Below are 14,098 nucleotides of genomic sequence, written 5' to 3' on the forward strand. Positions count from 1 at the left end.
TTTTAGACATTATAGGTGAAGTAGTAGGTGTACAGATTGAACTGAAGTTATGCAGTTTGCAAGATTGAATGCCTAGTGTGGAAGGTGGCCATTCGGCCCATCGAATGTGAACCAACAACAGTCCACCCAGGCCCTATCCCTGTAACTTGTTCTTTCTCCACCTCCCACCAGCAACAGTCACCAATCTTCGAAGGATGGGGCAACAAGTCCAGCAACTCAGTCCACAGATGGCGTTGTTTCTTCCTGTCCTCCCTCCTGCAGGTGATTGAGGCCTCTGAGCCTCTAGGCCCAAGGTCTCTGAATTCCAGGCCCCTCTCTCTCTCAGCAGTATTGTTGAGCCCCTCAGTTGGTTTTCCTGGGGAGAGAGCACTCCAGGGAGAAAATGTTCTGGATTCTGCAGCTGATGCTTCAAGCAGAACCAGCAGCACCCCTATCCTCGTAACCCCAATATTTACCCTGCGAATCTCCCTGGCACTGAAGGGAAATTTAGCATGACCAATCAACCTAACCTAATTAAATAAACTCTTGCGGTTAAGTTTATGAAACTGTTCAGCAAACATAAACACAGGAATTTAATCTTCTGTGATATCTTCTATGGTATGTTTTATCTCTATAGAGCATGAAGCAATACTTTTCACTGTATCCCAATACAAGTGGCAATAAATCAAATCTGTATTTTGTTATATTTTATGTTGTATTCACCTGTAGAACCAGCCTCTAAAGTGAATGGCCAGGTGGTAGGAAAATCCATATTTATTTTTAATTCTTCAATTGTCACGCTTGCAACTGAAGAAAGTTTAAATGTTTATAGCTTAAATTGGCCATTGTAATAAGTCACAGACTTATTAATTAGTCACAATTTAACAGCCTTGAGTGTTGACCATTTTAGTCCTAAAGTCTGATTTTTGATCTAATCCGGGGAGGTGGTTGAGTTTGTTCATTGTCCTTCAGCCTAGTGTTGGGAAATTTGTATCATGAGATTTTTTTTTTCTGTCATGACTTTCCCATTTGAATGAAAGATTGAATTAAGTTGTTAAAAGGAGAATTCAAATGCAGCTCGCTACTGTTTGTACACCCACTCAATTGTCAGCTAGTGGACTGGGCGAAAAGCATCCTGACCTGTTTCACAGGGGTTTGAATTTCTACTTGAAAGGGCAGTAGTGAGTCAGTAACTGAGCATTGCTCCATACATTCCTTCCCATTAAATCATCAACAGTAACAGTTGTGGGGGGAGGGTGGATTCTGTAAGTTTTAGAGACACTCTTCTAAGTGGTGAATGCTGAATAGAAATGCTTAGGGTTGCCAGTCTCCTTGTAATTGTGATCTCTTGCATTATCCTTTTTCCCTTGTCCCCAATCTGTGGTGTTTTTTTTTCAATGAATTGCATTGGCTCCCATTCAGTCAATGCCTTGGCTTTAAAATTCCGAAAGCTTGTGTGGCTTTTGCTACCAAATAAACCTGTTGGACTTTAACCTGGTGTTGTTAAACTTCTTACTGTGTTTAAAATTCCCACCCTGATTGTCAGTTCCCTCCATGGTGTCACCCCATCCTACGTTTATAATTTTCTTCAGTCCTACACTCCTCTTCCCAACCTGTTGATTTCTCTGCTTCTCTAATTGTGTCCCCTGAACATTCCTAATTTTAATTACTCCCAGCATTGGCATGTATACCTTAAAAGAGATACCCTTAGCTGCAGAGGTTGTACGCTTTGGAATTCCCTCCCTACACCTCGCTTCCTCCCGTTCCTCTTTTTATCCTCTCTTCTGCTTGCAGCCACGTTTGTCAGAGGCCAAAAAAAACTTTTTTAATATATTATTTCCTTGAATGTGGGCATCACTAGCTAGGCCAGCATTTATTGCCCTTCATTAAGGGCTCTTGAGAAGATTATGTTGGGGCACTGTCTTGAACCCCTGCCATCCATGTTGTGTAGGTACACCCATAGTGCTGTTAGGGAGCATGTTCCAGAATTTTGACCCAGCAACAGTGAAGGAATGGTGATATAGCTCCAAGTCAGGATGGTGAGTGGTTTGCAGCCGAACTTGCACCTGCTGCCTTTGTCCTGCTAGGTAATAGAGGTCGTGGCTTTAAAAGGTGCTGTGGTGCATCGGGGGTGACGATGGCCTAGTGGCATTATCGCTAGACTATTAGCCCAGAAACTTAGCTAATGTTCTGGGGTCCCGGGTTCGAACCCTGCCAAGGCAGCTGGTGGAATATGAATTCAATAAAAAGTATCTGGAATTAAGAACCTATTGATGACCATCAAACCATTGTCAGAAGAAAAAAATCTTATTCACTAATGTCCTTTTAAGGAAGGAAATCTGCCGTCCTTACCTGGTCTGGCCTACACGTGACTCCAGACCCACAGCAATGTGGTTGACTCCCATTTGCCCTCGGGTGACTCAGGATGGGCAATAAATGTTGGCCAGCCAGCGATGCCCATGTCTCATGAATGAATTGTTTAAAAAAAAAATTCTTATGGATGACACTCGCTGCTACTACTGTCAGTGGTGGATGGGGTGTCAATCGAACAAACTGCTTTGACCTGTCCGAGCTTCTTGAGTATTGTTGGAGCTGCACTCATCCAGGCAAATGGAGAGTACTCCGTCACACTTCCGACTTGTGTGGGGTGGCCAAACAGCAGGCACGTGTGGCGCTCTTGAAAGTGAGATCTTGCCCAGGGACAAATCCAACCACAGTTAGCAACCTTATCCTGGTTTCTGGATAAGGTGCATTCCTCTCTTTCTGGTAAATACTTTCCCGTTAACTCGGAAGGGGTATAGACCAACAAGTGTAATGCCCTTCTGATGCTGTCTCCAAATCGGAGACATGGATTCCTTTGTGATTTCTGCAACAAGTTGGATTGCAGACCATCCAGAGCCAGCATTGATATGCTTGCAGCTGCCATAATGCAGTTATCAACAGTGTGGTGAAGTAAATGCCCTACGAATCCCTATACTACAAATGTAAATTCATACAATGCATCTTGGATTATTGGCTTAATCAATAGTTCCCTATTTAAATGCAATATAACCCACCAAAACCAAATGTAAGACTGTAATTGCAGATATGGTCATAGCTGCTCCTGTTATACAAACCTCTTATCTGCTAATTTATTGCATCCAATGTCGGTCCAGTTTTAATTCAAAAGTCTTAATGGCTTCAAGTAGATTGGTAACTCCTTAACTGTGTCATAATGCAGCTTTTGGGTTAATGATTAGCTTTACCTTAGTTTATTTTGCTTTCCTTTTGAACATTTTTGTGGCTTTTCTTTGGATAAATTTGTTTTAGGAAAAGATCCCTAATTTTTTTCTAAATTTGAAGTGCAGGTCATACTTTGCAGTCATATTTATTGCGTTGTTTAATCAAACTTAGCAAACTGGAATATTGTACTTGCCGAACTTACAGTTTGAGTCACAATAGGACACAGCGCACTAAAGAGCCAGTGTAATGTGCTGACTCATCTGCTAGAGGGATGGCTTTGTGCCAAGACTTGGCAGATACATCAAAGGCAGTGTGCTGAAAACTAGCGTTGGCATGAAATAAGGTTGGTAAATTGTTCTATTGATCTGTGTGCACCATTAAATGCCTTTTTTAAAAAAAAGGTCTTCATGTATGTAGTACTGGTTGGATTACTGGTTCTAACCAGCAGCGATATGTTTCTTTGGAATTCCACACTTCCTGGAACTTGCAGTTCATTTTGAATTGTCACAAGCCTATGTGTAGTGGCACTATAATTGGGTCATGATGTGGAGGTGCCGGCGTTGGACTGGGGTAAACACAGTAAGAAGTTTAACAACACCAGGTTAAAGTCCAACAGGTTTATTTGGTAGCAAAAGCCACACAAGCTTTTGGAGCTCCAAGCCCCTTCTTCAGGTGAGTCACCTGAAGTCACTCACCTGAAGAAGGGGCTTGGAGCTCCGAAAGCTTGTGTGGCTTTTGCTACCAAATAAACCTGTTGGACTTTAACCTGGTGTTGTTAAACTTCTTACTATAATTGGGTGGCAGAGCATAGCTGAAGCTCCTTCAATTAACACTTTGCCACCTCTTTGTCTCCAGGAACCAGTCGGAGCCTTTATGTATATTCATCACCGCGGGGTCTGGCCCCTTTAAGGGGCAATCAGCCGATAGGGTCACATGATCCAGGCGACCAGGGTGGGAGCGTGGCAAGTGTGGGCTTTTGCCTCCGATCGATACCAGACGCTGACTGGCAGCCACAAAGCTGCGAGGCTCTAAGATAGTGTGTTGTAAATAAATGTTATTTGTTTTGTACCGAGCTGGTGGGCCAAAGTTATTACAACACCCTTTTTAGCTTGTGACACAGTTGGTTGTGTGTGATGTCGCTGTTGGCCTCTTGAAATCCTACTTGTTTGACGGTGGCGGAGGCAGATGCAACACAACTGTGCTTTTGAAATTGTGAACAGTGGAAATGACAACTATTTAACATCAATTACTCTGCTGTACCTTTAAAATACAGGAGGAAACCAATTTCAAGCACAACAGCGAATTTGTACATCGTTCCCAACAATTCTCATGGCTTCTATGCAATGCACCATTGCTTTCGGGGCTAATTTTCTTGTGCATTAGATGCACCTAAATGGCAGACTGCTGGTTCAGTCACCCAAAGTTATGTCTTTGTCTGGTGTGTTGCTATTTGAATACATCAGATGGAGTCGGAACGTAAGAATCATCTGAGGAGTCTCTGTAAAATGCTCTTCCGCATCTTGAGGCAAATCATGCATTATGGCCAATCGCTAATGCCTTCTCGCCGATGCAGCTATGCTGATAGTACAGTGTATGTAACTTGGGAAGAGTGGTTATTTTCCTCGTGGTGAACACCAAGAGGTAGGGGGAGAGCGGTTATGAACTGTTGAAGAATACAAGGAAGTATTCCGTGATGGCCTCATTCGTGATTTGAGCCAGAGAACTAGAGAGGCTACATGCGATGTCAAGATGGAGGGGTGACTGGGAATACAGAGTTTATATGGAGGATAAAGTTAAGGTAGGGCAATGAATTCTGATGGGAAAATGCAAAACGAGTTGCAATGGAGTTTGAAATTGCCATAGATGAGGAGCCACTGCATGCAGATTCTGGGAGAGGAAGGGACTGAGAATATAATGATATGGGACCATTTAGTGAATAATACTGAATGAGGATTTTAAAGAGAAAGTGAGTGGTGGTACACAAAGTTCTCAATGGAGGAAATGGTACTGGAAAAATAAGGTGATCATGGTGAAGTTTGGTGATGAGGGCCATGCCGCCACTCTGGCAGTTTTGAATGGGGCAAGTGGTGGAAAGTATAGCCTGGCAGGGAGTCTTCAGTAAAAGACAAGATACCATTACCCATGAACCATCAAGGCCATTGTGTCAATGCAGTCATCTGCAATATGTTTGCACATACTCGAGGGAATTGTGAGGAGGGGTGCTGATTGTTGATACCGACAGAGTGCACATGGTTAATGGTGGGAGAAGTGAGTGGATAAGTAGGCATTTGCCAAGATCCCAAACAGATATGTTGGGCGGGAATGAGAGAGATGACGTGAGGGTGAGGATGATGATCTCACGGTAGTGACGAGTACTTCGATGAGCCCATTGAAGGATGCTGACTGGAGCAAAGAGGGAAAGCTGTGGGTTCATTTAAGAGGGATTCGAATCTGTGGTGATAGCAGGGAAATAAGAAGGCAAAAGAATAATGGAGGGCTGAAGTAGGAAATTTAGGGGGTTGCACAGCTTGGGAGAGGGAAAATATGAACGGTTGACTGGGGAAAGGAAGAGGTGGAAACAGTCAAAGGAGGGTAAAGAGAATTGAGAACAAGAAATAGAAGTAATAGGCTGAGATTCCAAGCGGCCAGCTGTGTGCAGGAATGGAGCAGGCCTTCTTGATGTCTAACAGCTTTAATGTTAAAAAGATGTCATTTTTTGCACTTGCACAAGTGTACAATATATCTGAAAACAATAATGCGCAGCAGGCTGTAGATTTGCCATCCTGCCATGAATTGGTAGCAGTCAAAGTTCATATTGAATTCTTTTTTAACTTCTCTTCGCATCTCTGCACCGTCTGATGACTTCCATCTGATGATTTATGAAACCTGATGGTTTCCGAAAGGACCTGATTCTTCAAATTCTCTCATCTGTACTTCATTACAGCTGTGAACACCAGCAGGTATGCCGAGAGTTACCGAATCCAGACGTATGCAGAGTATGTTGAGAAGAAGCAGGAGGAGAAACAAACCAAGCGGAAATGGACAGAAGAAAGCTGGCGCGAAGTGGAGAGGAAGAGACTAAAGACGCAATATGCTCCACAACCTTATCTTAGCCAGATGTTTGATTTCAGCAGGTGAGTGTTACCAAATTGAAAAGACAACTGTATTTCCCAACAAATCCACAGTTGCAAGTAAGCAATGAAGTCAAATCTTTGTATTGATTTTTTTGTTGAGGGAAGGAGTTAATTGGAGTTGGGGCATAGAATATTTCTTGTGTTCTTCAGTTTCATATTTCTGTTTTGCAAACTAAACAAAGCATTCTGTGAAAGCTCTACTAAAATTGCAACTGTAAATAGTTTTAATTTCCCAACATATAAAGACAAACAGTTACAGGGCGCGAAAGCACATTTCAAAATGATTTTTGCTTTCCACATTTTCCACACATCGTTTTGAGCCATGGTAGTTCTAATTTTGGAAAGGAAAACCATTAAGGAAAAGAACGGGGCAAAACAAAGTAAATTGACATGAGACCTCTGACAGGCAAGCATTCAATTTGGGTAGAGTGTTTAATTAAAATGTTACTTGTAGACAATTTGAAGCATTGGGTGGCATGGTAGCACAGTGGTTAGCATTGCTGTTTCACAGCACCAGGGACCCGGGTTCAATTCCAGCCTTGGGTAACTGTGTGGAATTTGCACATTCTCCCCATGTCTGCGTGGGTTTCCTCCCACTGTCCAAAGATGTGCGGCTTAGGTGGGTTGGCCATGCTAAATTGTCCCTTAGTGTCTCAAGATGTGTGGGTTATGGGGATAGTGCAGAGTGGGTAGTTGGAGAAGCGATGCAGACGCGATGTGCCAAATGGCCGCCTTCTGCACCACAGGGATTCTATGATTAACACAGTTGCGTTTACCTGATGGATTTCATTAGGAGAGATTTAATGGGATATTTGGGAATCCTGAAGTATATTGGTCATTGGACCTTATTGACTTCAACAGGGACATCAAGCATGCAATACTGGACTAACCATCCATTTTATGCCTTGCATTGATCTTCCCGATGGGATGTGTAATGAGTAGCCAGCCACAATTGAATGTTTTGGCTATTCTTCTGCCTAGTTTGTCAGTGTAAACTCAGGAGAAATAGACTCCAAGTTAGTGCAGAAAAGACTTTTTCCAATTCTGAGTGAACTGATCGAATGGCAGTCACTTGTATAATATATTTGTATCACTGCTTGAATCTAAAAATCTGTACATTTCCATTCACGTACTCTCATCCAAGATTTCCATCTTAAACTTTCCACTTGAATGTCGAATCCAAAGGTTGTGCACATCATTCTCTCATCCTGGTTACCCATTATCTAACCAATTTTCTTTCTCTTTCTCTCTCTCTTGAGTCCATGGTCCAGTAGCCCTGGTTGTTGTCCCCTTGCACTCACCAAGTTGGTACTGATACGAGTTTCTCTTTGCTATCTTGCTTAACTTGAAACAACTCTGCCTTCACTCACTATCCACAATTGTCTGTTGAACTGATCTTGATGATTCCTTAAGAGGGTTATATTATGAAGACTATGTTAAGAGAACAAGTTACTTAGACCAAAAAGGAAAATGCTGGAAAATCTCAGGTCTGGCAGCATCTGTAAGGAGAGGAAAAAAAGAGCTGATGTTTCAAGTCCAGATGACCCTTTGTCAAAGATGCTGCCAGACCTGAGATTTTCCAGCATTTTCTCTCTTGGTTTCAGATTCCAGCATCCGCAGTAATTTACTTTTAACAAGTTACATAGATTTGTTATTCCCTTGAGTGTATAAAATTAAGGATTAATCTAATTGAAGTAGTTAAGCTGATTAAAGGATTTGATCGGTTAGATGGCGAGGAAGTGGCAGGAGACCAGAATAAGGCGGTATAATTTTTAAGTTAGAGTTGGACTGTTTCAGGGGTGATGCTACGCAGCAGCGTTTCAGAAGGCAGTTTGAAATTTCTAACACACCCTCAAAACACTGTTGAGGCTGGGGTTTCAAAACTGAGGTTGATAGATTTTGTTACAGAATCAAGGCCAAGGATGTTAAGATATAGACCTGCCTTGATCTAAAATGACTGAGCTTCTGTTCTTGTGTTTTTCATTTTGAGTGCGTCTCTCTCCTCTGCACCTTTTTTGTCTGTTTCACGCCATCTATGGTCCAACAAAGTGCACCATAAAGCCAGTTCTACCCTGTTTAGCATTACAGGTCAGCCAAGTAGAATTGTACATTGTTGATTTGATACCTGTAACTGTTCTGTCATTTTTAATGAAGCGTGCGGTCTTTTAGCTGAGATTAAAGGTTTCGTACTTTGCTCTTTTTAACCCAGTGGATGGGTGATGCAACAAGTGTAAACACAGTAGCTGCCTAAATCTGAAGACCAGGGTACTAGACCTCACCTGGTCAGTTGCCCAGCCAAAACGGGAGGCAACTAGAAGCAGGCCAGCAGGCAGGGGAGGAAATTTGAAAAGCCAGAGACTGCCAGTGGGCACCAGAGGAAGCCTTACCAGCAAGCAGGTGATGTGCAGGAAGGAGGTTCGAGAGATTCTTGCAGGAGGGATGAGCTCGGCAGGGGCAGCCACCAATTTGACATGTGGGGCCCACCGATTACTCCCGTTTCTATTCCCAATGGATTAAAATGATCTCCTATTTACTAATCTCTTCAAGTGATCAATAATTCCAAATAGACCACAGATTTACAGACCAAAGCAAGCATGTTTACAGAAATGCTCAAATGTAAAATATATATAGCCATAAAAGCAATGAGCAAAGCAATAATGGAGTTTTTAAAATTCTGAAAGTCTTAGTGAGTTCTGGTTTCTGACTTGGCAAATTCTGTTTGGGCGGCACGGTAGCACAGCTTCGCAGCTCCAGGGACCTGGGTTCGAATCCTGGCTCGGGTCACTGTCTGTGTGGAGTTTGCACATTCTCCCTGTGTCTGCGTGGGTTTCCTCTGGGTGCTCCAGTTTCCTCCCACAGTCCAAAGATGTGCGGGCTAGGTTGATTGGCCATTCTAAATTGTGTCCCGGGATGCATAGGTTAGAGGGATTAGTGGGTAAATATGGAGGGATATGGGGATAGGGCCTGGGTGAGATTGTGGTTGGTGCAGACTAGATGGGCCGAATGGCCGCTTTCTGCACTGTAGGATTCTATGTTGCACGCATCTTCCGCCACACCTTTCTCCATCAGTGCAGCATATTTTAATACATTGCTTCCTGCGAGTAATGAGAGATGAATCTTTTATCTGATCAAATTCAGACGGTCTCCAAATTTCATTTCAAACTCCAGAATTTAACTTTGTGGTTGGAGAATATATATTCCTGTCAGCTTGGCTCAGTTGGCCGCCAGCAGGCTAATCAAGCAGGGGAGTGTTGTACTGTCTGAGAGCACGTACCTTTTCTGATGGGCTATTAAAACAAGGTGCCATCTGCTGCTCAGAGTGGCTGCTTGCGATCCCATGGCGCCATTTGAGTAGAGGAAGAAAGATGTTGTGGTGCTCCAGCCAACATTCCTTCCTCCAGCAACATCATCTAAAAACAGAATGATTTGTTATTCATATCCTCGCAGTTTGTCGAACATTGCTAGGCTTGACAGTATACACTCATACATATATTTATATATTTATGACTGAAATGTTGTGGGAATGTGGAATGTCATAGACTTCACAAATTTATTTAATGTTTTATTGCATTTGCAGAGTGCCAGACAAATTGGTTTCCTGATAGTTGATTCTTTGCAAAAGGGAACAAATAGGTCACAGGAAACCGGCTAATTATTAAATCACTAAAAGTAGTCATTCTGAGTTTAGCCAAACGATACAGTCCAATTTTTAAATTAAATTAGCAGTTTACATTTTGACACCTATGCATAAAAACTGCAGTTGTAACAAATGTCATAAATAGTTATTAGTGTGGGTTACTTGGGCATCTGTTTAAACCGAATGCCACTGGTGTCTAATTACTTTCCACGGAAGCAATTTGCTTTACGAGTAAAGCCATCCCTGGAGGCCAGAGGAGGACTTTCATTAAACTAATTTGGGTGCTGTTCTCCCAAAATTAAAACACTTACAAGTTTCTGCATGAATATATAATTGAATAATTTTTTAAAAAATCAGTAATATTAGAGGCAATGGAATTTTTCAGTTCAGTGCTCAGGATATTGTACTGAGTGGAGACGAGTGAGCAGAATAACTCGAGTAAGGAATCAGACACAATTGCTATCCTTTGAATCCTTAAAAGAGTACTATCTAGGGGCACGTTACCAGTTTATTTCCGACCTGTGGGGACCAGATGTTTGGACCTTCATCACAACAGCATTTGATGTGTAATGTGAATTATCTGGTCAGCCTATGTAAGACTCCAGCAGTAAAAATGTAGGAATTGGTGCTTGGAAACTGATAAGACACACCAGAGCCAGAAAGTCTTTCTGCCAACTGTTGTTTGATGCAGTCAGTGAATCAAGGGATTGATATTTTGGTACGTGTTTTAGTGGCATCAAATGCAAGAATGCTCATGAGACCATTCCAACCTCCTTGCATAATAGGCAATCATCATCTTGGAATATCCAGGGCAGCCAGGAGGTGAGCAGTACTTGTATTGGCTGTTGCTAGACAAATGTGTCAAGTGCTGCATTGTCCTTGTGTGCTCTTCCAAGTGTCCGATGCTTTTCGTGGAGGATGATGTGTTCTTGCTCACAAGATAAAGGATTCACCTCCTCATCTATAGACAGATTTTGAGCAGTTTGGTTAGTTTTCCTGTTTTAAGGAACTGGTTTGCAATTGGGCTAACTCCCACCTCCCAATATTAGCAAAACCTCAGCACTTCACAGGTTTGGAGAATGTTGCACTGATTCCTTGCTGCAGAAAAATGCTTCATCTGCACGAACTGTCGTGAATTGACTCAACAAGTGAAGCGATCTTGAAATAGCCATGTTCCAGAGCAAAAGATTACCATGTTTTTCTTCAAGTCAATGCAGTTGAGCCAAAAGTTGAAATGACCCCTTAATTCCCTGGATCAAGGATGTTTGCAAACACATTCTTTTTAATTAGATATCCTTCTACCCAGGATCATTGCAGAACAAAGATAACGATTATGTTGTCAGCTTATTGGCTAAAGCAAACTTGGCTCTCCAATCCTATTTCTTTGAAAACCAATTGGCCCTCATATCCTGTATTGAAAATTTATTCCAGGACAATGGTATTTGTTGGCGTCAATGTTCAGCAGTTTGGTTATTAAGAGGACGAGTCTAATCTCACAAGATTCAGATCTTTTACTGGCCGAGCATCTTGAGGCTTCCGCCTTTTACAAAAAGTAAAGAAGTTTATGTTTTGCTGTAAAACTTTGACCACTTACTTGGGTGTTACATTCAAGCTAACTGCTTTTCTTTCAGTGAGAATCACCCAACTCATTAAATTCATGTGGCACTTACAAAATCATACCTTTTATTTGACACTGAACACTTATTCAGGTTTAAACCTTGTGTAATGTTAAACATTAAACTTATCAAGACCCACCTTGAGTCTGATTTCTGATGTCCTTGACTGTTGTCCGTCCTCCTTGTTTCTATTTCAACTTGCGGAGTTAGTGTTTGCTTTGTGAATGCTTAAGTTAATCTACATAGTGGTTTATAGTATTGAGCTGTCAACTGCAGATGCGCTGTGTATGTCTAATAGTTATGTGTCAAATCTTTTCAATAAACCACGGCTAAAGTAAGTTGGTCTCGCACTTCATGACTAGTTTCAGCAGAAGCTAACTAAAGGAAATTATTGATTGAACAATAAACTTGATTCTATGCATAATGTTAGAATTATCGCTGTGCGCACTGATCAATTTAACCATACGTCTTGTGTAATTTTTTTTCTGTTGTGTTCCATTTTAGAGCCAGCCCTGTTGTGGAAAAGAGAAGCATGAGCCCTATCCAGGAAGAGACAGCGTCTGATGAAATGGATGAGGGCGACGTTACAAGTAAAGACGGTGAGAGTGACTATTCAGCCAGCGAATGGATAGACAACTCGTTGTTGGAAAGCAGAAAAATCAAGAAACAGCGGCAGAAAAATGAGGAGCAGGAAAAAACTGGTAAATGGACGTGCATCTTGAAAATGTGAATTGTAAACTTTTTCAGGTTCAATACTTTTGTTGGCAAAGGTGTTGATGGAAATGTTGAGATGTGGCCGTTGCTATTTGTGAAACTGTTGCTGTCGTGCTCCTGTTTTAAACAGAAGGTGGGTTCAGTTGGTGAATTTTTCTGTCTCCCGATCATAAGTAGATGGTAAAATCCAGCCCAGCATGTTTACCCAATTAACCTTTTGCAAATATTTAAAATGCTGCTGAAAATAATCGGCAGGTGATCAAGAAATGACTTAAGTCTTCAGATTTTTAATCACTAAATAAATCACCAAGTAGGATAGAAAACTTATGAAGTGATTGAAGCTGGGAAAATATGTTGTTTCGATATCCTAGGAGTGTTCATTTCTGAATTGGAATAAGATGGGGGAAAGAGCAATAGTCAAAAGGTACTGAGCTTTAATTCCCCCATTACTTTGGATGAATTCTATTCCATTACATTGTCTTTCTCCATTGTCGCATATATGTTTGCTCATGAGACTTAATAGAGGTTTATAAAATGATGAAGGGGATAGATAGAGTGAACGTTCAAAGACTCTTTCCTCGGGTGGATAGAGCTATTACAAGGGGGCATAACTATAGGGTTCGTGGTGGGAGATATAGGAAGGATATCAGAGGTAGGTTCTTCACGCAGAGAGTGGTTGGGGTGTGGAATGGACTGCCTGCAGTGATAGTGGAGTCAGACACTTTAGGAACATTTAAGCGGTTATTGGATAGGCACATGGAGCACACCAGGATGATAGGGAGTGGGATAGCTTGATCTTGGTTTCAGATAAAGCTCGGCACAACATCGTGGGCCGAAGGGCCTGTTCTGTGCTGTACTGTTCTATGTCTATGAGGGAGAGGCATATACTATAACTTTTCATATTTTGGATGCTCAGGATTTACAAGTGACTTCAAAGAATATTTTTCCTATCGTACATGTCCGATTATTCTGCTACCTATGGTCCGATGCTTCATGCTCTCTCAGCAAAGCACGTAGAGGCTATGACCTAGTTCTAGAGGGCGGCACTGTAGCACAGTGGTTAACACTGTTGCTTCACAGTGCCAGGGATCTGGGTTCCATTCCCAGCTTGGGTCACTGTCTGTGCAGAGTCTGCACATTCTCCCCGTGTCTGTGTGGGTTTCCTCCCACGGTCTGAAAGACGTGCTGGTTAGGTGCATTGGCCATGCTAAATACTCCCTGTGTACCCGAACAGGTGCCTGAGTGTGGCGACTAGGGGATTTTCACAGTAACTTCACTGCAGTGTTAGTGGAAGCCTACTTGTGACACTAATAAGTAAATTTTAAATTATATGTTTACATCCCATTCCTTTACTGTGAAAATAATGGACACCACTGCGGACAAAAGCAGCCACTGAGTTCATTATGAATATCACCACATCCCCAGCCTGTGATGCTGGCTGCGATCTTTGCATACAGTGTGATGAGTAATGCTGAATGTGACTCCAAGGAATAATGACCTGATTTTAGAAGAAACGTTACTGGGCCCAGTGTTGGTGATGAGCAGCACAGAGCTACGTTTCATTGAAAATCGTGTGGTGTTGAACCGTGTAGATTTTGTAATTTGGATGCTAAAGATTTTTGAAGAAGAATGGGCTGATCATGTACCTGTACAATAATTGGCTAAGCATTGGGAAAAGGTACCCAAGGCTCTGGCACATAATTCACGTGGGAAGTATCAATATCTCAAACTTTGGAAGTGTGCTTCAATAAATTTGAACATTTTAAATTTTAAAATTTTATTAAATTTAATTGAAA

At 41.9% G+C, this 14,098-nt stretch overlaps 2 protein-coding genes across 5 annotated transcripts in view; one reads left to right on the forward strand and one right to left on the reverse strand.

The window, feature by feature from the left end:
* The window catches only part of parn (poly(A)-specific ribonuclease (deadenylation nuclease)), a 126,552-nt gene that overhangs the window by 104,509 nt on the left and 7,945 nt on the right, over window positions 1-14,098 (forward strand). Inside the window, exons 22-23 of the mRNA XM_078240727.1 lie at window positions 6,146-6,335; window positions 12,093-12,289. Coding sequence (XP_078096853.1) covers window positions 6,146-6,335; window positions 12,093-12,289 — 387 coding nt within the window. The remainder of the gene's footprint in view (window positions 1-6,145; window positions 6,336-12,092; window positions 12,290-14,098) is intronic.
* LOC144510814 (uncharacterized) overlaps window positions 1-14,098 on the reverse strand; it is a 109,538-nt gene that overhangs the window by 23,750 nt on the left and 71,690 nt on the right. For 2 of the 4 annotated variants that reach the window (XR_013500695.1, XR_013500696.1), the window contains 2 exons: window positions 9,610-9,745; window positions 5,880-6,507 (listed from right to left, as the gene is read on the reverse strand). Coding sequence is in view for 2 of the 4 variants with exons in the window: in XM_078240732.1 (XP_078096858.1) it covers window positions 9,610-9,745 (136 nt within the window). In the remaining 2 variants the exon portion in view is untranslated. Of the gene's footprint in view, window positions 1-5,879; window positions 6,508-9,609; window positions 9,746-14,098 lie in introns of those variants that run through there. The other 2 variants (XM_078240732.1, XM_078240733.1) reach the window with 1 other exon arrangement.

The sequence above is a fragment of the Mustelus asterias genome, chromosome 23 (assembly GCF_964213995.1).
Source record: "Mustelus asterias chromosome 23, sMusAst1.hap1.1, whole genome shotgun sequence".
In the NCBI taxonomy this organism is placed as follows: domain Eukaryota; kingdom Metazoa; phylum Chordata; class Chondrichthyes; order Carcharhiniformes; family Triakidae; genus Mustelus; species Mustelus asterias.